Source organism: Bos taurus, chromosome 22 (genome assembly GCF_002263795.3).
Source record: "Bos taurus isolate L1 Dominette 01449 registration number 42190680 breed Hereford chromosome 22, ARS-UCD2.0, whole genome shotgun sequence".
Taxonomy (NCBI): Eukaryota; Metazoa; Chordata; class Mammalia; order Artiodactyla; family Bovidae; genus Bos; species Bos taurus.
In genome coordinates, this window is record NC_037349.1 from 57469443 (window position 1) to 57495234 (window position 25792).

The window sequence follows — 25792 nt, forward strand, 5'->3', positions numbered from 1 at the left end:
GTCCAACTCTTTGCAACTCCATGGACAGTAGCCCGCCAGGCTCCTCTGTCCATGGGATTCTCCAGGCAAGAATACAGGAGTGGGTTGCCATTTCCTCCTCCAGGGGATGTTTCCAACCCAGGGATGAAACCCAGATCTCCTGCACTGCAGGCGGATTCTTTACTGTCTGAGACACCTGGGAAGCTAAGCAAGGTCACAGAGTTTATGCACAACGTAGTCCATCCCTGTTAAACCCTAGATACAGTCACATAAGGACCAGATACAACCCAGTGGTAGGCCTGATTATGTCAGTCAGGACTGCCTTTTTTTTTAAACCTTCACATAGCATTCATGTAAGTATGCACATGTGTACATAAAGTTATTAACGGCAGCGTTTTCAGAAGAGTATAAGACTGGAGACAACCTCGATGCCCATCAATGGTGAAAGTGGAAGTCGCTCAGCTGTGTCCGACTCTGCAACGCCGTGGACTATACAGTCCATGGAATTCTCCAGGCCAGAATCAATAGGCGGCTCGATACTGGCGCCCCTTGCAGTCATTAGAAGAATGGGGGCAGGACTTCCCTGGTGGCGCAGTGGATAAGAACCTGCCTGCCCACCAGGGGATACAGGTTTGAATCCCACATGCCTCGGAGTGACTAAGCCCCTGAGCCACAACTCCTGAAGCCCCCACGCTCTAGGGGCCGTGAGCCACAACTTCTGAAGCCTGAGTGCTTCGACGCCATGCTCCACAAGAGAAGACACCCCAGCGAGAAGCCTGCGAACCCCAACCAAGAGAAGCCCCTCCTCATCACAACTGGAGAAAACCCCCACATAGCGATGACAACCCAGTGCAAACAAAAATAATACAGAAATAAATACTTCTTTAAAATGAAGAGAGGGGGCAGATCTATGTGCCCTGAGCGGGAAAAGTGTCTGTCAATGTCAACAACGTGACCAAAGCAGGGTCAGGAAGGATGTATTCAGCATGCTTCCATTTATGTTCAGAAGCAGTCAAGGATGGGCATGTGTGTGTGTGTGTCCGCTCCTGCATGTCTGCACACCCTAAAACATCTTGGGAGGAGCTGGACAACAGGAGTTTGGTGGTGTGAGATCTGATTTTCTGCCACAGATCTAAGTTTCTGAAGTGCACTTTACGTTCTACAAAACATGTTAAAAATTATTTTTGAGCCAAAATGAACCGGTCAAATTTCTCTTCCCAGAGAAAGATTACCCCAACAGCCTGGTTTCCTCCCTGTGACCGGAATTCTGGCCTTTGTACTGACCCTGTGACCCTGCGCTGGGCCACCCACGGTGGGCTCCTCGCCTCTCGCCCTGTGAACACTGGTCAGTTAATCAGATTAGTGTGGGGTGGGGGTCGGGTATTCCAGATGAAAAGGATGAGGTCTGGGCCGTCAAACCTCCCTGGGCCAGGGGCGAAGGGCACAGAGGTCTTGGGGACTCAGACTGCAAGTCCGGCTACTATCTGCAGACAGTTCCAAGCTTAGAAAACGCTTTTCACAAACTGTTCCTGCTGCACCTTCACAACAAGTCTACAGGGTTCACAGTAGTATCTCCACATCACAGCGGAGAGGACCTGGGGGCGAAATAAATTTCCGAATGCTGCTCAGCTAGAAGGGGGCAGATCCGACCTGAGAGTCTGCACCACTGCCTCCTGACGGTGGAGCAAGAGGAGGTGCTGCCGACGCACGTCAACAGACCCTGCTCGTGTCAAACATCGCTCAAGTCCTACTGGAATAAATCCTTTTCGCTCCGTTTCAACTAAATTCCCTATTGCTTCTAATCCATGGACACAAAGCTGCTCAAATGTTTTCTCCCAACGCCCGGAAGACAAGGCATTCTAGCCGCTTCAGTCAGCCGCTTCAGCGGCGGGGTGCGGGGGGTGGGGGCTGGCAGCCTGATTCTGTTGTGACCCCCCCCAACCCCGCCTGTAGTTTGGGGGAGAGGGGATGAGGCTCCCTGGAATGTCGGAGGATTCTACTCTCCACTTGCTCCCGGTTTGAGCGGGAATGTGTGTACCTGGTATTTGGGGAGCAAACGGTTTCTCTAGTTCCCCAGATTCACAGCTGCCGAGGAATGAAGCCCTGGGATGCAGGACACACACAGCCTTGTGTTGTTGTTGTTCGGGTGCTCAGTCGTGTCCGACTCTTTGTGACCCCAGGCGCCACGCCAGGCTCCTCTATCTTCCACTACCTCCCGGAGCTTGCTCAAACTCATGTGCACTGAGTCAGTGATGCCATCTGACCATGTCATCCTCTGTCGCCCCCTTCTCCTCCTGCCCACCATCTTTCCCAGCATCAGGGATCTTTTCCGGGTCTGCTCTTCGCATCAGGGGGTCAAAGTATTGGAGTTTCAGCTTCAGCATCAGTCCTGAATACTCGTTGGAAGGATTTTTAGGATTGACTGGTTGGATCTTCTTGCGGTCCAAGGGACTCTCAAGAGTCTTCTCCAGCACCACGCTTCAGAAGCTATCAATCCCTCAGTGCGCAGCCTCCTTTGGAGCCCAAGAAAACCATCTGTCACTGTCACCGGATGGCATCGCCGACTCAGTGGACATGAGTCTGAGCAGACTCGGGGAGACAGTGACGGACAGGGAGGCCTGGCGTGCTGCAGTGCGTGGGGCCGCAGAGAGTCGGGTACAACTGAGCAGCTGAACAACAGCTCCCTTACGGTCCCACCCCCACTTCCGTAGGTGACTACTAGAAAACCATAGGTCTGACTACGCGCATCTTTGTTGGCAAAGTGATGTCTCTGCTTTTTGGAACACTGTCTAGGCTTGCCATAGCTTTCCTTCCAAGGGGCAAGCATCTTTTAATTTCACCATCCACGATGATTTTGGAGCCCGAGAACTTGTCACTGCCAGAGCCTTACCCACACTCACTGAGAGGGTTTAGACGATGAGATCTGGGACTTCTGAGCCGATGAGATTCAGAAGAGATCTGCTGAGCTGACGCTGTCATGGGATGAGATCTCCAGGGGCCGTGGGATGGAGCGAACTTTGCATTTAGGATGAACATGAATCTCTGCAGGTCAGAGGGTGAACTGCCTTGCTTGGTACCTTGGTTTTGGCCTTGTGAGACTCTAAGAGCAGTACCCAGCCCAGCCTACCAGATTTCTGACCTACAGAACTGAGAGATGTTAAAAAGTGGACTTTGGGTGGGAGGTGGGAAAGAGGTTCAAGAAGAAGGGGACATGTGTATGCCTATGGCTGATTCATGTTGATGTATGGAAGAAACCAACACAACACTACCTTATTCAATACAAATGCAGTGCAATACAAAACTACTATATTCCAGTTAAAAATGAATAAATTGAAAGAAAAAGCAGACATTGTCTTAAGCCAAGAAATGTGTAATAAACCGTGATGATGGCAACAGAAAACTAATAAGTCATCTCGGAAGTCACTTCCCTGAATCCTTCGCTTTTCCAATCGGGGAAACTGAGGTCCAGAGGGCAGAATGCAGGTTCCACTGCAAGAGGCAGAGACAGAGGGAGCCACAGGGCCTAGGGCCCCGGGCTGGCTCCCAGGGGCAGGCAGGGCTCTGTGCCCCAACCACACTGCGGAGCGAGTGAGCGCCTCTGCGAACGGCATCATCAGCCTCTTCCGACACGGTGATTCCGAGAGCCCGCGAGCGGTCCCGGCCAGCCTCCATCTCCGTGAGAGGAGAGTCCACCTGGGCTGGACTCAGGCCAAAGAGAAACGGGCAGGGCAGGGGCAGGGTTAGGGCAGAGGCCGACTCAGAGGCCAGTATTCTAGTCCCCCGGCCAAAGCTGCCTAGATAACAGTGCCACCCCAGCCCCACCCCGAGCCACCAATTAGCTCCAATTGGCCTATTCAAAGGGCACAAATTCTCACCTGCCGCCCAGGCTTCTAATCCACGGAAGCACCATGAGAATGGAGCCCTGTGAGCTGAGCAGTGGCCCCTCTAGAGATAACTGGGAGGCAGGTCAGACCCCAACCTCCAAACACACTGTCACATCCACCCTTCCCCTGCCCCACTGTGGGGACAAGAGTCTCACATAATCCCAGGTCAGGTCAATGGAGGCTGGAGAAGGCAGGGGCGGTCTGATGAAGGTGGCTGCAGCAGGGAGAACTCAGGCTGGGGTCCCACCCAGCACCCACCTCGCTCAGCCTCTGCAGCTCCCTGCTGCCCTGCGGAACCGCAAGCTTTCGGTCACTCCCTGTCGCAGACAACCTGGCCACTGTGCCCGGGTCTTGTCTCTGGACACCCTGAGCCCTCTCTGACTCTGTGCCTTGCTTGGAACGCCTTTTCCATGCTTCCTCACCTTGCAAATACTTACACGCCCTTCAAGCCCAGCTACAAGGCCCAATTTGCATCCTGGAAACTCCTCAGGGAAGCCCATCTTCCACGCACTTGGTGGCTCCTTCTAAGCTTCCAGAACATTGCTCATTGTCCGACCATACCTATAATCGCACCCAGGCAGCTGTTCACGGATCTGTCACCTACTTCCCACCTGGGCCACAGTCAGAAGTGCACCCGTGACCCACAGCTCCCAGCCCTGCAGGGGGCTGGCACCCAGAAGATGCCCAGTGGGTGCTCCTTAAGTTGATCTGGCTAGTTCTCTCTAGATGTGAGACTCACAGATGCTTCTCAAGGTCAGAATTCTATGCGGTAAAACCCCAGAGGCAGGAGCCCAAGAGAGTGGGTGACCTGTTCCTCTCTTGCACAGGGAGGGAGCAGAGACCCGGGTCACCCAGGGGTGTCGGGACAAGTGAGGCGCAGGGCAGACGAGAGCGGGAAGGGGCAGGGCGTGAGTGAGCCCCCAGGTGCGGGAAGGGAGGGCCTGGACCCAGCATGGGCGTCCTCATCCAGGGCAGAGACACGCAGGAGAGAGGGAATGGGCTCTGGAGCTACGCGGACCTGCGGGCAAACCCCATCTTCTCCTCTGGATAACCATGTGGCCTTAGGCAAGTGACGTCCCTGCTTTGAGCCTGTTTCCTCACCTGTATAATGGGAAAGATGACTGTTCGTCCCGCTCAGAGGCCTCCCCAACTCTCATCCTCTGTCACGTTCATTCCTCAGGACAGTTCGGGACTCAGCCCCACCTCACTTTCTCAGAACTCTTCTCCAGCAGAAACAGGCCGAGGCATCCGTGAGAAGCTCTCGGAACAGCCTGCACTTCTTTGGAGCACTCAGCACAGATGAATTTAAGCAATTCGCTGCCCAGTCAGGCGTCTCCTGTCTGAGTCCCCAGGCTGACTGTCACCCTGCCCTGTGTCTTCTTGCTATCCCAGGACCCAGGGCACTGATGGGGATCGGGAGGAATCCGTGGGAAGTCCGAGCTGGTGGGGCGTCCCTCGGGGACGACCATGCCCTTCAATGTCCAGAAGACATCCCTTTACGGAACTGCTTACTGAGCATCACTTGGGTACCAAGTTCTACGCCAAGGGCCGGGGATACAGGGATGAGCTGCGGTGGTGAAGCCACGGAGGGGCCTGCAGTGCAGCACAGGAGACCATGTCCCAGTCAGCACGGGCGGGCAGACGCTGCGCAGACGCACAGTGGAGAAGGTGACCAGCCCTGGGGAGGGGACGGCGGGAGGGCAGGGCTGACCTGCTGGCGCCCAGGGCACACCGCAGAAGGCTTTCCGTTCTGGAAGCCTGCTCCGAGCATGCCATCCGGGGTCTGAACGCTCCCATCAGAGCGGCATGCCCCTCCCCCGGGCCCCCAACGTCCCCCTCATCACCTCACACGTTTATGAGGGGGTGGCAGCTTATCCAGGGGAGGAGGGATGGAGAAACCAAGCCCCCTCTCTGGGCCTCAACTTGCCCCTTCTGTAAAGCGAGGGGGTTCAGAGAGGCCCGGTGGTATCACGGACCTCCCTCCCCGATGCTGAGAACAGGGGAGGGTCAAAGAAAGATGGGAAGTCGGGGCAAACCCAGCAACGCACAAACGTCTCTTCACCCTGGTGTTGCTTCTGCACCCTGGATGAAACCCTGGGGCCTCCTGGGGTCTGAGACTGGGTCTGGAGTGGGGCCGGGGCTCCTTACCCCACAGGCAAGCAGCTGCCTCCGCTCTGGTCTTAGCTAAGCCACTGACTCACGCCCACGGCTCTAAACCCAGCCTTGACCTCCAGCCTCGGGCCGGTAAGGGAACTTGGGTTCGCACCAGGGGCCTCCCTGGAAACCAGATGCAGCATCCGCAAGGAACTCTCTGGGAGGGGAGTGCGGGGCGAGCACAGCCCCCAGCAGGACACCACCTCCTTCCCTCTATCATCACCAGAGCAGCTCCAGGGGCGCCTAGCACCCGCCGCAGCCTGTCCGGGTCAGTCCCAGGCGGGAACAGTCTTGCCCAGCTCAACACTCAGCACGGAACACGCAGCTGGCAGCTTCGCAGCAGGCATCCCTGAGCCCTATCTGCCGGCTGCGTGACCTCAGACAACACTCTCCCAGCCCCCAGCTCCTTCCCTGCTCTTCCCTGGCATATTCCACCGCGCCCCCCCCCCCCCGCCCCAGTCTTACAGGGACCTTCTCCTCCTGCCCTTCCATGTTCTGGCACAATCAGAACCATAGTCATAATGACATTCAGGGCTTGCCCGACAGCTCCGTGGGTAAAGAATCTGCATGCAATGCAGGAGACACAAGAGATGAGGGTTTGATCCCTGGGTCGGGAAGATCCCCTGGAGTAGGAAATGGCAACCCACTCCAGTATTCTTGCCTGGAGAATCCCCATGGACAGAGGGGTCTGGTGGGCTACAGCCCATGAGGTTGCAAAGAGTCGGACATGACTGAACGACTAAGCACGACCACCACCCAGCTTGCACAATAAATGTGAACCTGCTTCGTGCCAGGCCCTGTACCAAGCCCTTGGCGTGGGTTACTCTTAACCGTCAGGTATCTGTCACTCTCCTGTCCCTTTCAGTCGAGGAGACGGGGAAAGGTCCCAGGAAAACGGCTAACTGCAGGCCCCACCCAGAAAACAACTCTGCCTGACTACTTCCTGCCCTCCTTCAGGTCTTTGCTTAAATAACTGCTTTTGATTTAATCAGAGTCTCGCTACTTCAAACAGAGGTTGTCAGGAGAACCAATGGAGCCAGCAGACATCCAAAAGCTTTGCAAACTGTCAAGTGCAGTGCACGTGTATGTGGCTGCCACATCGAGGCTTTCTGAACTTCCTGGGTTTTCAAGTTCAGCTTTCTGGCCCACAAAAGGAATCCCCAGGACGGCCTTTCTGGCAGAGGCTCACCCAGCCCCTCTGCACACACCCACAGTGAGGGTGAAACTGGCTCCTAAGGTGCGGGGGCAACTCTTACTGGGAGCAAGGACCACTCAGTGGATGGGACCCACTCGTGTGTCCTAGCTCTGGGGCCTCAGATCCTATTTGCCACCTCCATCACATGACGTCTGGGTGCCTCCATTTTCCCACCTGTAAAATGGGGCTGATAATCAACGAGATAATGTGTGTAAAGCAGTGGGGTTAATTTCGTTAATTTCATTTCCATTCTTGTAAACCAGATGGTGAGGGGCTTATTTTAATCCAGGAGTTTATGATCCAACAGTCATTTATCCTCAACTGCTTCTCCAACTGCTACACCTTGGTCCCTTCAACAAAACTAAAGGCCTGTTTTTGAAACATGGGCAGAAATCACCAGTTTTCTACCTCCCCCGCACAGAGGTCTGTAAACCACGGATTAAATTACGCATGAATAAGAAGACTCTTGAGAGTCCCTTGGACTGCAAGGAGATCCAACCAGTCCATCCTAAAGGATATCAACCCTGAATACTCATTGGAAGGACTGATGCTGAAGCTGAAGCTCCAATTCTTTGGCCACCTGATGCGAAGAACTGACTCACTGGAAAAGATGCTGATACTGGGAAAGATTGAGGGCAAGAAGAGAAGGGGATGACAGAGGATGAGATGGTTGGATAGCATCACCGACTCAATGGATTTGAGTTTAAGCAAACTCCAGGAGACAGTGAAGGACAGAGGAGCCTGGTGTGCTGCAGTCTATGGGACTGCAAAGAGCTGGACACAACTCAGAGACTGAACACCAACATGAAATGTGAAAACTTTTGAACTTATGAAGGAGAATGATAATAGCAAAGCTTTGCCTTCTATGCTGGGGTTCTGAGTTAAGAGTTCATGTCGGAGTTAGGATTTCATGTAAAAAAGGATCCTGCTGCAACAGAAAGTTTGAAGACTTCTGAGACAAAGCATGTGAGGGAGCTCCCCAAAGAGCAAATAACCAAGCTTCCCATCTGCTTCAGCGCTGCTGGGGCCTCAACTCCAGGAGGGGGCCTCCTGTTCCCCCACCGCCCCGGGGTAGCACCCCCCCACAAGACTGCCTCTTCAGCGTTCTGCAGGCTTCTGATGCGGCGGGCGGTAACAGGAGCAGCTTTCTGGAACCCGGCTCAGAGCTGCTGCTGAGTCCTGTAGTCTCCTGCGGCCTCTCCACCCTGGGGGCTGGGCACCGTCAGGAGCTGCTTCCTTGGGACTCGACCTGCCCAGCCAAAAATGAGCCCAAGAGTTCAGATTTCCTGGCCAGTGTGTAAGTCATGATCCCTTCCAGTATCCATTCCACTGGTGTTTACTCACGGCCCGTGACGGAGGCTCACGACCCCACGACAGCCCTGCCTGACCCCTCTCGAAGCACAAGAGACCCTCATGCTACCAGCACAGCAGAACTTAAGGTTTCTGAGCAGATTCTGGTTTTGTCTGGTTGGGCTCCCCCCAACCCCCATATATAATATGTGTGTCTTATTTTCTTAATTAAAATGATGCAAGTACCCTGAAATTTCAAGTTCTTGGATCATACCCTGACCTGGAGAAACTTCTCTTGGGCCCCGTTCAGGGCTCCAGACCAGCCCCACGCACGTAGAGAACGGGTCTGTTTACATAGAGACCAGCCACATCATTCCCCCAACAATCTCAACCCTGAGACGTTCGTTTTGCAGGAAAACGGCCAAAGACAGAGGCCTCTCCAAGACATAGAAATGCTGCAATTGTCAGCTGCAAGCTCAGAAGTCCCCAAGCCAAGCGGCTGCCTTTATCTCTGGGAGGCTGGGCAGTCTTGGGACACTCTCAAGGAGCCTGATGAAACACATCAATTCATCACTCAGAAATTATTACGAGGTTTTTGTCCTGTTGACCTGGAGTAGCGTAAGCACGGATGATAAATCCCCCAAGGGCGCGTCCTGAGCCCAGCCGGGCAATCTAAGGAAGCGCTAACCTTCACAATATCATCCTCTGACGGGGCCTGCAACAGTGCATGCCTTGCTCTCTATAAATGGCTTTTACATCATCCCCCAGCCATGTGGATCTGAGTAAGGGGACCGTCATTACAAGCTGTCCTTTCCGAATGCCTGTGCTAAGGACATTTCCGTTCTACAGATTCATTCAAAGGTGTGTGACCCCACCTTTGACATCTGGGGGGTCAATTCCAGTTGGGAAGTTCTCAAAGGGGGTGAATCAGAGAAAGGGAAGAATTTATCCCTAAAGATACTTTCCTTCCTGTTCCAGCTCCATCACTTACTGGCTTGCCAGTCATGTTACCACTCTGAACCTCAGCTTCCTCTTCTAGTGAGGTTTTAGAACCAAAGGGACAGTCGACAAATTAAAGGTAGTGATGCCCACGAAGCGGGAGGCAACCTCCCCGCACAGCTGAGAGCGGCACAGGTGCTGGAAGCGGCCTGGGTTAGAGTCCTGGCTCAGCTGTCGAGCAGCTGCGTGACCTTCAGCCCTTTGCTTAACTTCTTTGTACCTTGGTTTCCTCATGTGCCGGGTGCAGATTTAAAAAAAGAAAGTATCCGTGTGGCAGGCTTGTTGTTTTTATTTCTCCCCCAGATTAACTGAGTTAACACACGTAAAGGGTCTGAGACAGCATCTGGCGTCTCATGAACACGCAGCAAAGCCTCGTGAGCCCTGGAGCATGCGGCTCCCAGCAGCCAAGGCCGAGACTGATGGGGTTATTCGTGGATTCTCTCTGACTCCCCAGGACGGCTCAGTGAGAAGGGACCCCCGCACCACCGGAACCAGCAAGAAAACTGTGGCTCGGATCAGACGAGGGGCAGAGCCGGACTCAAACTCATTCTCTCCCGGCTGTGTGCCTGCCTCTGGTCCAGTCAGCCATGTGGCCTTCCACCATTGGACTCCCCAAGACCCCCACGGCGGGGTAGTAGCCAGAGCTCTGGGTCATTCTGCTCTGAGTGTGCAGCTGCTGGGGCTGGGGGACATCACCCCACACACCACAGAGGCTACGGAGCGAGTCCTGTCGTCATGCCTTGATTCCTTGATGTTTAGAAACCTCGCTGGGAGGAGGGAGGCTTCTTCTTCCTCACTACACTCCCTGTGCTTAGAGCACTAGCTAAGCACGACACTCCCTTGCTCTAAAGCCCTCAGTAGCTCCCTATGGCACACAGATCGGATCAGTTCACGCAGGGAACACGAGTCCAAATGCAGCATTTCTTTTCAGGGGTTTTCCCAGCCTCCCGCCACTGGGCTCATGTCCTCTCAGCTCCCTGGACCACCACCCTCTTCCATTAAGAGCACTCAGATGGGGACTCAGAACTGCAGGCTCCAAGCCAGTCCAGAGCAACTGCAGGTGGGGAAGGGACCCGAGATTCAGATGCTCAGAAACCATACGGCCAGGGGCAGAGCTGGGACCCCAATTCAAACCTCTGTACACCTCCAGGACCGTTCTGAATAGCAAATATTCTTTGCTGCATTTTCAAATTATTTGCTGACAAACACGTGTGTACATGTGCTCAGTCACGTCCGACTCTTTGCAACCCCATGGACTGCAGTCCACCAGGATCCTCTGTCTATGGGCTATCCCCAGGCAAGAATACTGGAAGGAGCTGCCACTCCCTTCTCCAGGGGATCTTTCTGACTCAGGGATCACACCTGCGTCCCCAGCACTGGCAGGCGGGCTCTCTACTGCTGAGCCACCAGCGAAGTCCAAACGTACACGTAAACGTACAAACCTGAAAGGTTTCAGATAACGCAGATGATTTGGGTCCTAACACTTCTTTCCAATGCCGTCTCATTAAAGCAAAACCCAAATCTTTTACAAAGGCTCCTGCCCACCGGGCACTCTCCTCACTGCATTCTGTTCTCCAGGCCTCTCCACAAACCCCTAAGGGCCTCCAGGCTCAAGGCCTCTGTCCCTGCTGTTCCCTCTGCCTGGAACGCCCTTCCTCGGGATGATGTCTCATCACCATTCAGAGCTCACACAGTGTCACCTCCTCCAAGAAGCCCTCCCTGACTACCCTGTCTAAACCACCCCTTCCAGTGGCCACTTTCTATCACACCTTTCTCTTTCCTTCTTTCTCACAAAAGAATAACCTCATCACAGGAGAAAGATCTCGTTACCAACGATTCTCCTGTTGACTTTTTAGTTTGTCTTACACTCTGCCTCTCCCCAGCAGAATACCAGCTCTCTGCCAAGGAACACAGCTGACCTGAGCGCTCACTGCCACCACTGCGGCAGCCAGGGCAGCACCAGGCATGGAGGAGGCACTTGATGCGAGCTCAGTGAGGAAACACACGAACGACAGAGATAAGCTTTGGTCGCTGGCTGTTCCCTCTCTGCATGATACGCTCGTCCCCAGTCCATGGGCTGGAACACTGAGGCCCCCCGCCCGGACGTCAGCACCATCCACTCCCAGACTGAAACAAAGCCTCCGCTGGGGCTCAGCTGGTCAAGGACACCAGCCGCTGGCATCTCACCGAAGAATCCGTGCAATAAGGCTGTCTGCTATTAGTGAGAATTGTTCTCACGCCTCCCACAGAGGGACACCCTGACTTTATGAAGGAAAAACCACACAGTGATTAACACTTAATCAGGACGTTGTCTGTGTTACAGCTCTGCGAGGGTGGGGGGGGCGGAGATGGGGCTTTCATCTCACGCTAGTAAATGTTACAATCGGTGTGTTCCTGACGCGATTTTCTTATTAGGGTCCTTCCTTGTAAATTTTATTGCATTTAATTAAAAATTATTGCTAAAAGAAACAGCTGCAGATGGTCTTATTTTAAGTCAGAAAATTAAAAACTGAATATTCTCATCAGTCAATTTCAACAAGAAGCACAGCCGCACGCATTAGGAGTGTGATGGTTTTGAGATTACGATAATTTTTATGGCATTTCCAGGTCCTTTCAATGAAACTTAATGAAAGCTCTGCATGAGTTCATTTGTCAAAAACATAATAATAATAAGAAGGCTCCCGGCTTGCAGGCAGATAGAGAGATACCAATGAATACCACCGCTGGGATGTGCCAAAAACCTGGCCAGCCAACTCTCGACACCGATGGAATCGGTTAGCAGGAGGCTTGGTTGTAACCCTGCTGTCTACCCACTCAAGGATGCACAGCTGAGGCCGTAAATCACCTTTATTTTCACAATGATGTGTATTTCTGTCGCCGCAGCGCTGTCTGCGGCTGTAAAAGAAAAAAAGTCAGGTTTTCACTCTGAGGGAACCATTGCACCGAACCACCTACTGCATTCTAAAGATGCTGGAAGGGGCCCTCGTGCTAGACTCTGCGCGCATTTCAGAGTTATAAATGCAGCCGCGTCCTTGGTCTGGCCAGTCTGCACCGTGACCCGCCCCCCACGCCCCCGCTTTGTTACTTGGCTTGTATCCTTTGGCTTGTATTTTGGGGACTAAATCCTGATTACTTCTCTTATGCCTTTTGTTGGACACCAACTCCACACCTTTTGTTTCGGACCAGACAGACTGTAAAAGATGAAGAAAAGATCGAGTGGAGAGGTTTTCCCGGGTGGTCCAGTAGTCAAGACACTCCTTCCAAGGGGCGGGGGTTCGATCCCTGGTTGGGGAATTAAGATCCCACACGTCGCGCGGCGCAGCCAAGAAAATAAAGGAGAAAGCTTAAAAAAAAAAAAAAAAAAGACTGAGAAGAGAAAAGCAAAGGCAGACACAGCTGGGGCCCTGGGGGGACCAATGCTGGAGGACAGGACGGCTGTGCACGCTGCAGAGGCCGAACCCAACGCAGCCCCACTGAGCCTTCATTTCCTCCGGGGGGCCCCTTGGCTCACCTCCCTGCTTCCCGTGTCTTCATCCCCTCCGCTCTCCATCCTGCCTGGAAGGCCAATGAGGAACAGCCCCACCACAGCCCTGCCCGGCTGAAAACCCGCCGGGGGCTGCCCCGGGGTGTCAAGCAGAAACATGAGGTGCTTCTCGGCTGGGCCCCAGGCAGCCTTCCCACGTCCGGCTTGCCGGCATGGATGCCGAGCTCCGCAGTCTGAACGCGTAAAGGTCTTTCCTCACCCCAGCCGCCCCAGACTGAGTATCTCCATCGTGACTCCCTCGATGCCCCTCTGGAGATACCCTGAGGCCCCCCCAGATGGCAAAGGCTCCTCGCCGGCCCCTCCTCAGAACCGCCTGGACGGACCTCACACACGACTTTTATCACACTAGGCTCTAAGGACCTCTATCGGCCTTTCTCCCCAGCCAGCCGGAAACACCCCAAGGGCAGCAACCATCACCCCGCTGACACACGCCAGTACTTAGAAATGCAGCCGATGTTGAGTGGCTGGCAGTGATGGAATCAGCTGAGCTGCTGGAACATTCCACCACAAGACTGGAAATCCGGAAAAGACAGTGCAGGCTTAGTCCCTACACCTTTCAACCCTTACACCTTTCTACACGGTCTCCGTGTTTGCAGACGATGGGAACGGCTTTCCAGAAAAAAGAGATCGAGGAGATCCTCTGAAACACAGTAGGTCACTTTCACTGTGGTTTAACCTGCCAAACGCCACAGTCCCACGCGTCCGCCTGGGCTCACACCTTCCTCCACCTCTGTATGGGGAAATTCTGCTGTTGCTCAGTCACCAAGTCCATCTGATTCTTGTCCACCCCATGGACCGTAGCACGCCAGGCCGTGCCATCCCTCACCATCTATCAGAGTTTGTCCATTCATGTCCGTTGAAATCGGTGATGCCATCCAACCATCTCATCCTCTGTCATCCCCTTCTCCTCCCACCTTCAATCTTTCCCAGCATCAGGGTCTTTTCCTGTAAAGACTCAACCCTTTGCATTAGGTAGCCAAAGTATTGGAGCTTCAGCATTTGTCCTTCCAGTGAGTATTCAGGGTTGATTTCCTTTAGGATGGACAGGTAGGATCTACTTGCAGTCCAAGGGACTCTCAAGAGTCTCCTCCAGCACCACAGTTAGAACTTCTCTTCTTCAAGTGCCCACTCAGATGCCCCCTTGTCCATGATGCCAGCCCACCCTCCTCTGGACGCCTACTCTTTGCGTCCAGAGCGTTTTCAACCTTGCACTCCAGGGACTTGAGTCTAGGTCCTTCCAACCCCCTCGACCCCACCTCCAATGAGGTCAATGATGATGGGGTGGTTCACCTCTCCACCTCCTGCCACACAGCACCCACGCACCCCCTGGTGCAGCAGCACTCACTTCTCGAATGGCCGTCATCAGTGAGCCAAGAGATTCAGGCACCGGGATGCCCCCAGTCCCAGTGCTCACAAACTCCTGGGCATGAAATCCAAGCTGCCTTCTGACCGTGGACGGCTCTGGAGGCGCCCGAAATGCTGGGCTCTCTTTCTCTGGAAGCCACTGCTGCTCGGGGCTGAGTCCTCTGAGCGGTACAGATGGCTGCTTCAACACAGAGCTTCCGGTCACTCATCCCGTGCCAAGGGCCACAGGAGGGCAAGGGTCTCCCCATCCCTGTGCCCGGCGGAAGGGAACGGCACCTGAGCACCTCATCAGCAAGTCCCAGGAGAGGCTGTCCGTCTTCTCCACAAGCTGCCGAGACCGCAGCAAACCCACCGGCAGGCAGAAACCAAAGGAGGACATCCCTCCGCTTTCCCTCGCGTCCCCGCCTCTGCACCTCCGAGCAAAGCCAGCATGCAGGTGGTGGCCGTGCGGGCCTGACTCCCGTGAGGGAGCCGCTTCGGAGCTCTTGGGTGGAGGGCACCAGTGAGCACGGCACTTTTCAACCACAGAGAACAGGATGGAAGGAGCACTGTGTGGAGAGTCAGAAAGACTTGGGTGTGAGTCTTGGTGTGGCGACTCACTGCCTGTGTGACCGAGGACGGCTGGAATCTCTTTCCTGGGCCTCAGCTTTCTCATCTGGAAAATGGGAACTGGAAAGCCCTAAGGTGCCTCACTGATCACAAGTTACAAGTGAAATATCTGCTACAGACAGAGTTACAGACAGTGAGATTTCGGAATCAAAACACCCTCGTCCTGGGGTGCCCAGGCTGGTGCGGGCAGCCCCGCCCCCATCCCCCGCGGAAGGCAGAGGCAACGTCGACGCCACACCCCACAGCTCACGAGTTCACACCTGCTCCTGGTTTATGCATGTGAGGTCCTGAACACTGGGTCTGACACACGCACAAGTTGTAAGAGAGACACAGACACCCCAGTGGAAGACCCGGTTCTGCACCTGCATCCACGCTGTGGAGCCTTGATCGCGTCACTCCATAACAGCTCGTGCTCACCGACCTTCTCACTCTGTGCTGCACTAACTCATTTCGTCCTAAAGACACGAACAGGCCCAGTACGCCCAGCGTCGCCTTTTACAGACAAGGAAACCGAGATACGTGGGACTTCCCTGGCGGTCCACGCTTCCACTGCAGGGGGCGTGGTGGGTTCAATCCCTGGTCGGGGAACTAAAATCCTGCATGCCACGCAATGCAACAGCAAAGAAAAAGAAACCGAAGCAGAGGGAGCAGTGAGGGGTAGGTCACAGCGAGAGGTGGAGCGCAGACTGAAAAGCAGGCAGAGAAAGCGATGAGAAAAAGCCAGCGCGGCAATATGTTAATATCAAATCTAAGAAGCGGGCCCACGGACATTCACTGGAAAACTGCTTCTGCTCTTCCCTAAGTTTGAATGTTTTCATAATGAAATGGGGAAAGGGGACCTCGGGGATCTGTGTGGAGGGATAATACTGAGTGATTAAAGTAGACGCTTCATCGTGCAAAAGCGAAGTTACAATTACGGGGATTTTAAACAAGACACTTAGGACAGACCAGTTTGTGTGGTGTTTTGCATCCATTGGCTACTTAATAAGCTTACACAAAGCACCTCAAACTGTCTCAGAAGATACTTAATAAATGATAGTTCTTTCCCCCCGTGAAGCTCAAAATCACCAACCCATCAACACGCATTTATTAAGCTCCTAGTCCATAATCAACATACCAAGGTCTTGTGGGATATTCAGAAGGCCTAGGTTGTCCCAACCAAGAGTCCTGACTGGGGACACAACGATTCTACTGGAAAAGGATGAGCGTTGGACTAGATGGCTGTTGAGAACATTTTTTCTGCATTCAGTTCAGTTAGTTCAGTCGCTCAGTCGTGTCTGACTCTGTGACCCCATGGACTGCAGCACGCCAGGCCTCCTTGTCCATCACCAATTCCTGGAGCTCCCTCAAACTCATGTCCATTGAGTCGGTGATGCCATCCAACCATCTCATCCTCGGTCATCTCCTTCTCTTCCCACCCAATCTTTCCCAGCATCAGGCTCTTTTCAAATGAGTCAGTTCTTCGCATCAGGTGGCCAAAGCATTGGAGTTTCAGCTTCAGCATCAGTCCTTCCAAAGAATATTCAGGACTGATTTCCTTTAGGATGGACTGGTTGGATCTCCTTGCAGTCCAAGGGACTCTCAAGAGTCTTCTCCAACAACACAGTTCAAAAGCATCAATTCTTCAGCTCTCAACTTTCTTTATAGTCCAACTCTCACATCCATACATGACCACTGGAAAAACCATAGCCTTGACTAGACCGACCTTTGTTGACAAAGTAATGTTTCTGCTTTTTAATATTCTGTCTAGGTTGGTCATAACTTTCCTTCCAAAGAGTAAGCGTCTTAATTTCATGGCCACAATCACCATCTGCAGTGATTTCGGAGCCCCCCAAAATAAAGTCTGTCACTGTTTCCATCGTTTCCCCATCTATTTGCCATGAAGTGATGGGACCAGATGCCATGATCTTCGTTTTCTGAATGCTGAGTTTTAAGCCAGATTTTTCACTCTCCTCTTTCACTTTCATCAAGAGGCTCCTCAGTTCCTCTTCACTTTCTGCTATAAGGGTGGTGTCATCTGCATATCTGAGGCTATTGATATTTCTCCCAGCAATCTTGATTCCAGCTTGTGCTTCATCCAGCCCAGCATTTCTCATGATGTACTCTGCATATAAGTTAAATAAGCAGGGTGACAATATACAGCCTTGATATACTCCTTTTCCTATTTGGAACCAGTCTGTTGTTCCATGTTCAGTTCTAACTGTTGCTTCTTCATCTGCATACAGATTTCTCAGGAGGCAGGTAAGGTGGTCTGGTATTTCCATCTCTTGAAGAATTTTTCACAGTTTGTTGTGATCCACACAGTCAAAGGCTTTGGCATAGTCAGTAAAGCAGAAGCAGATGTTTTTCTGGAACTCTCTTGCTTTCTCAATAATCCAACGGATGTTGACAATTTGATCTCTGGTTCCTCTGCCTTTTCTAAATCGAGCTTGAACATCTGGAAGTTCACGGTTCACATACTATGTATGAGAGTCAATTCAGGAGAAAAGAATGCTTTGGGAATACAGTTTAAATCAAAGTTGTGTATGTGTGTGGGTGCCAAGTCTCTCAGTTGTGTCCTACTCTTAGTGACCCCATGGACTGTAGCCTGCCAGGCTCCTCTGTCCATGGGATTCTCCAGGCAAGAATACTGGAGTGGATTGCCATGCCCTCCTCCAGGGAATCTTCCAGACCCAGGGATTGAACCCGTGGCTCTTACATCTCCTGCATCGGCAGGTAGGCTCTCTTCCACTAGCACTGCCTGGGAAGCCCAAAGTTGTGTACACCAGAGGAAAATGTACACAGGTAACAACGTGTACACTTGTACTTCATAAGACAGACGACAGCTACGAAGAACGTTTTAACTGGGAAAATGCTATTGTCTGTGTGGACAAACCTGGAAGGGAGTATCTGCACAGGAGAAACTTTACGATCATCCATCAGACCCTGAGCTGCTGCTCTGATTTGGAGAACTCTGAATTCTATCACACACTCCAGACGTTTCTCAAAGGGAGGCACTTTCGCTAGGAAAAGGATTTAAATAACACTAAATCACACCACGAGATTCCCCTTTCACCCTTCCTGGATCCTTCTGACCACACCGAGGAGACTGTCTTCGCGTTGGCCCAGGACGCCTCTCACACCTCTCGTTGCTCAGCAAAGGGACGGAGCCTCCGCTCAAGGCCTCGGCAAGGCCTGAGGCTCAGGCCAGACTTCACCCGCCGGGGCTTAGTTCTTTGTCCTGTATCTTATTTTCACAACTGCCTTCTACTTAAAACAACTAATACTGGCTCTCCATTTGCCGGTAGTGACACAGAATTTCCTTTTGAAACATCTTTTAAGTAAAAAAGATGGACTGATTTAAAGACAAGCAGTGAGCCATAGTGTGGGTGGCTGAGAAATAACAGATCTGCTCCAATCAGACCACAGGACAGAGGAGCAAATGGGGGGCCCACAGGGAGGCAGAGCCGGGTGGGCTCTGAACTCCCCCTCCTGGGGCTCACTGTCCAGCTCTGTTTCAGGAGCGTCGATATTTATCTTGGCCTCGGCCTCTGATCCTCACTGCAGCGAGGTCTGGGGACACACAAGCAGCGGAAGGAGGAAGGGAACAGTCTCCCATCCTCTCATCCGGTCCCGGCCAACCCCAGCACCCCTGGGCACATGTCTCAGGTCAGCAGCACCCCCCTGCACTTGGTTCTCAAAGCCCCTATTCAGGCGAAGAAGCCGGGGCCCCCGCACCTCGTGGCAGCCCCTGCCGCCTCTCGACGCCGTGTGTCCGGCGCCGCCCTTGCCCAGACGTGTTCCAGCCCAGAGCGGGGATTTCTCTCGCCCTCTGCTTCCCTCTGTTTCATGCAGGAAAACGGAAGAAAGCTCTGCTCACTGACTGATGTCCAAGAGGATGTGGTTCCTGCACGGGACATACATCCCAGCCAGCCTGGCCTGCAGGGAAATCCATTCCACAGCAGAGTGTGATGGTTCAAGACACTCAGCCAAGGCTCTGGCTGGAGCCTCAAATGTGAGATACCACGGGGAAAGCACCTAGCACGGGGCTGGCACACAGCAAGCAGGCAGGGCATGGAGAGGATTCACATCTTCTGCAGTATTTTATTCTGGTTTGGATGAAGGCAGCTTTTTTTTTTTTCCTTCTGTTTTTTTTTTTTTTGGACTAAGCAAAAATCAAGGTGGGCTTTCCAAGGGGCTCAGTGGTAAGGAATTCCCCTGCCAATGTAGGCAACGTGGGTTTGATCCCCGGTCTGTGAAGATCCCCTGGCGAAGGAAATGGAAACCCACTCCAGTCTTGCCTGGAAAATCCCACGGACAGAGGAGCCTGGCAGGCTACAGTCCGTGGGGTCACAAAAGAGTCAGACACGACTGAGCGACTAAACAGCAGCAGCCCAAGGCCACAGGCCCTTTGCATATGGCCAAGTAGCCTGCACACTGCACAACCCCATGGACACTGTATATAGACTAAAAGGCGAGTGTGACCCTGGGGCTGGGCAGTGTGCAACCTGCACAACTGGACCTGGCATCCCTTAGCACCCTTCACAAAAATTCCTGGACCAAGAGTCAGGGAATAGGAGTCCTGACACTGATTTCTCCCCCAAGAGAGATTTGAGGCAACTCTCTTTCCCTCTTCGTGCCTCAGTTTCCTCCTCCGTAACAGGACCAAATGTTGTCAGAAGTTCCCTTCCAGCTCCGCAATTCTGTGATTCAACAGAAGCACATTTCCATTTCCGAAGGACAGTCATATACAAAAGAGGAAATGAGCTCAGATGCCTGGCTGTAGGGTGAAGAGTCAGCAGGAGGGGGCAGGGCTAGTAGAGGGGTTGGCTTCCACCTCGGTGGGGTGGGGACATGATGGGAAGACGGCTTCTGGCTCAGACAGAAAGGAAAAATAGAAGTACTGAGCAACAGATGCAGCAGCTCTGAGAGGTAGAGAGTTCCCTGGGGCCTGAAGAATTCAACTACAGACCGGGTTAGGAGAGAGACCTATTAGACACGGGAAGTTAGACCACATGCCCTTTGAGGTCCGTCCCAGTACGGAGACTTTATGGTTTCAAACCTTGGCTCTATTTCCATTAGTGCTGGAGGTACGCCACTGGGGTCGTGTGCACACATGCTAAGTCACTTCAGTTATGTCTGACTCTCTGTGACCCTGTGGACTGCAGCCCTCCAGGCTCCTCTGTCCATGGGATTCTCCAGGCGAGACTACTGGAGTGGGTTCCCAGGCTCTTCTCCAGGGGATCTTCCCCACCCAGGGATCAAACCCGAATCTCTTACATCTCCTGCATCAGCAGGCGGGGTTCTTTACCACCTGGGAGGCTTCCCCCACACCCACCGGGGTTGGGTCTTGTCAAACCCCACTGATAAGTACTAATGCAGTGACCTTGTCTGCTTTTCTGCTCCCGCCCTCTTCAAAGTGCACACATGCCCCCATTCTCCAAATTAAACTGGATCCCTCTAGGGGCACTGATGCCCACCTCTGCTCCAAACCAGGTCACAGAAAGAACCAATTCATAGCCTTACCCAGACTCGGGGCAGGGGGAGAGGGAGACAGGGTGGGGAACCGTATGAAAAACGCAGGACAAAAGTCATGCAAACCCTCCTCGTGTCTGCACTCCACAGAGAGCTAATGCTAATTGCAAATCATTCTTATTGATTCATCACTGCAGGTCCCCTGGGAATTCGGAGCAACGACAGCTGTACCGGACTAGACTGAGGTACTGTACGTGCGGGGAAAGAACCAGGCTTTCCTTGAAAATCACTGCCATTCTGATCAGGTGCCCCCGAGTGTGTACGTGGTGGAGGTTGAATTGCAGCCCCTTTAAGGTGCATCCGCGGTGCCTAAGAAACAGCAAGACTGGGGTACTCTTTCTGCCCCCTTCTGATGCCTATGTCAGAAGCTTTCTCTATCTCCTTTATACTTTAATAAAACTTTATTACACACACACACACAAAAAGAAACAGCAAGACTTGGCCAGCACCCACCCGGGATGATCAATAAGGCCATTCAGTCAGGCTCAGGAAGCTGAGGTCAGAAACCCCCCCCTGGTGTCAATAATCGCAGTGTTTCACTCTCATTCCCAAGGTGACCAAGTCCAAAAACAAACGAAAGGAATCAGCCTGGACACGCCTCTTAGAGACCTCTATTGAGAGGTTTAGCTTAGGGCGCCCTTAGCTCTTCAAACGATTTAAATAAATGGTCTTTTCTAGTTCCCTTGAATATAGTGTATACTGACACAATAAAAAGGGATCAATCTCAATTTAGGGTATTTTCCTGATGGTGAAAGATATTTAGTTTAGCAAGATTCCAGGCCCTTCTCTTTTGGTAACTTTCCCAGAAGGGAGTAGTAAAGCCATCTGCCTAGGAGATGAGAAACATATCCCAGATAATAGCAATACCCGCGCACTATATTTGGCATCTGAGACAACATTTTCAAGTAGACTAGGTACTCCTATCTTTCCAAACACTCTGCCTAGAGGTAGCACGGATTCTTTTCACAGGTGAAGTAACCAAGACTTGGAGAGGGAAAGCCACTCAGCCCAAGTCACAAAGCTAGAGAGAGACAGAGCCCGAGGCGAAAAAGCCAGTCCGTTCTGACCACTATGCCCGTCCCCAACCTCCAGGATCTAACACCTGATCATCTGAGGCGCTGATGTAATAACAACAGAAATAAAGTGCAAAATCAAAGTCATGCACTAGACTCATCCCCAAACCATCCCTGCCCAGGTCCGTGGAAAAACCGTCTTTCACCAAACTGGCCCCTGGCACCAAAAAGCTCGGGGACCACCACCCTCGCCTAAGCTTGCCTCTCGGATGGTTACCATCTTGCACCAAACTGGCCCCTGGCACCAAAAAGCTCAGGGACCGCCACCCTCGCCTAAGCTTGCCTCTCGGATGGTTACCGCCGCCGGCCGGGAAAGGGAAGGCGAGTGTCACGGTACCTTTCTGCCTCCGGGTCCGCGCTCTGTGGCTTGCTCTCGAAGGCGTTGAAGCTGCTCATGTCCACGTAGCCGTCGTTCTCGTTGGCCGTGGACAGGGCCCGGCTCTGGTCTTCAAACAGCTTCGTAAACGTCCCGGCCCGCGCGGGCCTCCGGGGCGGGATCTGGATGTTCTCGTAGTCCGAGTTCATGGCCGGGATGTTCTCGTAGTCCGAGGTGTCCGCGTTGGGGAACGAGATGGACCGTGGCTTGGTGAGGGGCAGCGGCAGGAAGGGGGGGCGGGAGCGGTCCTCGAAGGATTCCACCCGGGACACCGTCCTGCTGAAGGGGACCCCCTTCCTCTTGCCCTCCCGGCAGAAGATGAGCGAGGAGGGCGAGTCGCAAGCCCGGAGCTTGCCCGTCCGCGCCCGGAGCTGCGGCGAGTTGCTGAGGCTCCTGCGGTCCATCTCCAGGAGCCGGGCCGGCCCGTGGTAGCTGGACTCAGAGGACGACCTGGACGAGGACACGTTGACGTCCACGTGCACCTTGCTCTCTGTCTTCTTCTTGAACGTCAGCGCCAGGAACCGCTTAAAGGACGACTTCTTCTTCTTGGAGTGCTTGTCCGGGGGCTCGCTCTCCACCAGGAGCGAGGGGGAGCTCTTGGTGATGGGCTTCTTGGTGATGCAGGCCAGGTCGAACGGGGGCGGGATGTCTACCATGGACGATGGGGTGGAGGTGCCGCTGGACGGCAGGTGGCTCCTCTGGGAGAAGCTGCCGGAGGAGCCGATGACACAGGGCAAGGACAGGTTGTCTTCCTTCCTCTTGATGCCGTGGCCCTCGAGGCCGCATGCCTCGGGCTCCCGGTACAGGGACACGGGGATCTCCCGGCCCTCCACGGAGAACGATCGCGGGTACAGCGTGAAGCCTCTGGGCTTTGCCGGCAGGGCCCTGCCCACGTCCAGCGGCTTCCCCTCCAGCGACAGGACTGTCTTCCTCCCCTCCGCGGCGGCTGCCCCGACGCCGGCGGCCGCTGAGCCAGCTTCCGGCCCCATTTCTTCCGGGACCGTTTCTGGGACGTAGCCAGCCAGCTTCCCGGAGTGGGGCCTGGCCCTCGCCATGACGTTCTTCCTGTCGATGGGGACCAGGCCGCCCTCCGCATCGGGGCTCAGCTCCTGCAGGGCGGCCTGCGCTCCGGGCGTCTCCGCCTCCCCGGGGTCCGCCTCACAGGTCGGGCCGACTCCCATCTCATAGGGGTTGGCATCCTCGTCCTCCGGCAGGACCAGGACGTCGGGCACAGGGGCACCCTCCTCCCCGGCGCCACCCTGCGCGGAGCCCCGCCGCTCACGCCCCGGCCCGGCCTCGGGGTCCCGCTCCGCACGTTCTTCCGGCCCCGGCTCCTGTGCTGACTCTCCTGCGGACTCGGAATAAGGAGGGTAGCTCTCGCTACAGAAGGAGGTGCTCTCGGTGGGGAAGAACTCGTAGGGACTGGCCGAGAGCGGAGGCACAAGGTCGTCCACGCTGTCGCTCTCGAACGGGATGATGTGGCAGCTCTCCTCGGCTGCTTCATCCTGCACGGGGTCCTCGCCCTGCCGGGGGTCCTGCCCCGCCTCCGCTTCTGCCGGGTCAGCCGGCTCATCCTGCCCGTCATGCTGGCCGCCATAACCTGCGGCATCTTCACACGCTTCCCGGGAGACTTCAGGGTCGTCGCTGGCCACCTCGGCCTCGGGAACACCCGTGGCCGACTCCTCGTCCTCTGGGGGCTCCTCGCCGGCATCATCCCCCTCGCCCCCCTCGTCCACACTGTGGCCGGGTTCTGCGTCCTCCTCCTCTGCCTCCTGGGGGGTCCCGGGGGCCCCGGGCTCCTCCTCGCCGCCAACCACGGTATCCTCGAGGACCTCGAGGTGGGCTGGGATGCTATCGCTCAGAGACTCCGCCCATCCGTCCCCAGGCTCCGCCCCTCCGTCCCCAGGCTCCCCAGGCTCCGCCTCTCCGTCCTCGTCCTCCAGGCTGCAGGCTCTGTGTTCTTCCGCCAGCTTCTCTTCCTCCTCCTCACTTGCCAACGTCTGGTCCTCGGTCCCCACGGCCCCGGCACAGTCTGGGCCCTCCGCGTCCTCGGGGGCGGGGGCGACGTCTCGGTCAGCCTGTTCGCTCAGCACCGCCCAGGCCTCTGCAGCCGCGGACCCCGCTGGCCCGCACCCCTCGCCCCCATCCTGGCCCTCCTCCTCCTCGCCGGCCTCCGGAGGCCCCGTGACTGCATTCTCCACGCAGCCCGCATCCCTGGCTCCGTCCTCCCCCGGAGGGGCCCTGGGGGCCACGATGTAATCCTCATCGGCCTCGGACTCGGAGCACTCAGGGGTGGACCGGTGCTCTTCGTAGAGGCCCCTGTCTACGCAGGGCAGCTTCCCGTTGCTGCATTTGTTCAAGCTGTTGATCACGTAGACACTGGCCCTCCACTCGCTGGGGGTGGCCAGACGGGGCTTCGGGGCGATGGGGGGTTTCGGCCCCCTGGACATGGAGGAGTTGGGGCTGTGAAGGCTTTCAGGCCGGAGTGACGATGGGCAGAATTTGGGTGGTGTCTGTGGCGTGAGGGAACTGGCAGCCTTCGGCTTGGGGGCGACTGGTGGTTTGGGTGAATCTAAAGGATGAAAACACAGACAAGAAGGGGAGAGAAAGCACAGTTACCTTTACTTCCATTCAAGAGTCTCCTACCTACGTTTTCAAGAGAACACTGGAGCTGGCTTCCCAGCCCACGTGAGCCCAACCCAGCACGTTCTGCCAGGTTGATGCCCTCCACCAACATCTTTAAATTCCCGTGTGCTCACGCACTCGGTCGTATCCGACTTTTTCGGGACCCCACGGACCTTAGCCCACCGGGCTCCTCTCTCCATGGGGTTTCCCAGGCAAGAACACTGGAGTGGGTTGCCACTTCCTTACCCACTCAAGATTCATTCTGTAAACAAGGTGAAGAGATCTTTCTTCTAAACACAGTCCGGCTAACAGAACCCGAACGAATGACAGCCTGTGCTCACAATAAAAGCGTCCTGATCTCTGCACTCATTCACTCAACAAGTATGTAGTAAATGCACGTGCCCAGGAGCCAATGAAGATCTTAACAGTCAGCATCCAGGCTTTCCTCAAGGAGCCCACAGCCTCTCTCCCGTTAGTGCAGTCTAGTCTCTACACACACCGCACCGTAGATGGCAGAGTCTTCCAGGGCCAAGAAGAGAAGAACACCTCTGCTGAATCCTCACAAATCAAATTAGGGAGACCAGCCTGACACAACGGGGACTTCCCTGGTGGTCCAGTGGTTAAGAATCCACCTTTCAAAGCGGGGGACTCAGGTTCCAATCCCTGGTCAGGCAACTAAGATCCCTCATGCCTCGGGGCAACCAAGCGGGCGCACCACAGCTACCACGCCTGCCTGTGCACACTCGAGTCTGTGCTCCGCAGTAAGAGAAACCCGTGGGCTGCAGCTAGAAAAGGTCTGCATGCTGCAATGAAGACCCAGGGCAGCCGAAGAAAAAGAAAGGCTGGCAGAACCACCACAGGAGCTGCGGACTCTCGCAATATGATGAGTGAGCACCGCCTTCCCTCGAGAATGGCACACCACCAGGCTTGGGATGGCGACGCCACGATTCTCCCAAGGGCCACCTCTGAACTCTGCATGCCTCGGGCTGGTATCCAGCGAACTGCCCTGCGCCCAAACCTCACGGGGCAATCACATGGTATTTTCCAACACAGGTCTCATCCCGTGTGGATGTTGAGGCTCATCGGCCACAACAAAATGGAAGATGGACAACACGCATGTGTCACAGGGGTTAGAGAAGCAAGGGTGCGGCGGCTAGGGACGACCGCTTGGAGGGGGTGACACTG

The 25792-nt window shown here is 54.5% G+C and overlaps 1 protein-coding gene across 7 annotated transcripts in view; it reads right to left on the reverse strand.

Moving 5' to 3' along the window:
- The window catches only part of FGD5 (FYVE, RhoGEF and PH domain containing 5), a 123531-nt gene that overhangs the window by 87681 nt on the left and 10058 nt on the right, over nucleotides 1–25792 (reverse strand). For all 7 annotated transcript variants that reach the window (XM_024983314.2, XM_024983315.2, XM_059880132.1 and 4 more), the window contains exon 2: nucleotides 21944–24554. In XM_024983314.2, the coding sequence (XP_024839082.1) occupies nucleotides 21944–24554 (2611 nt within the window). The remainder of the gene's footprint in view (nucleotides 1–21943; nucleotides 24555–25792) is intronic.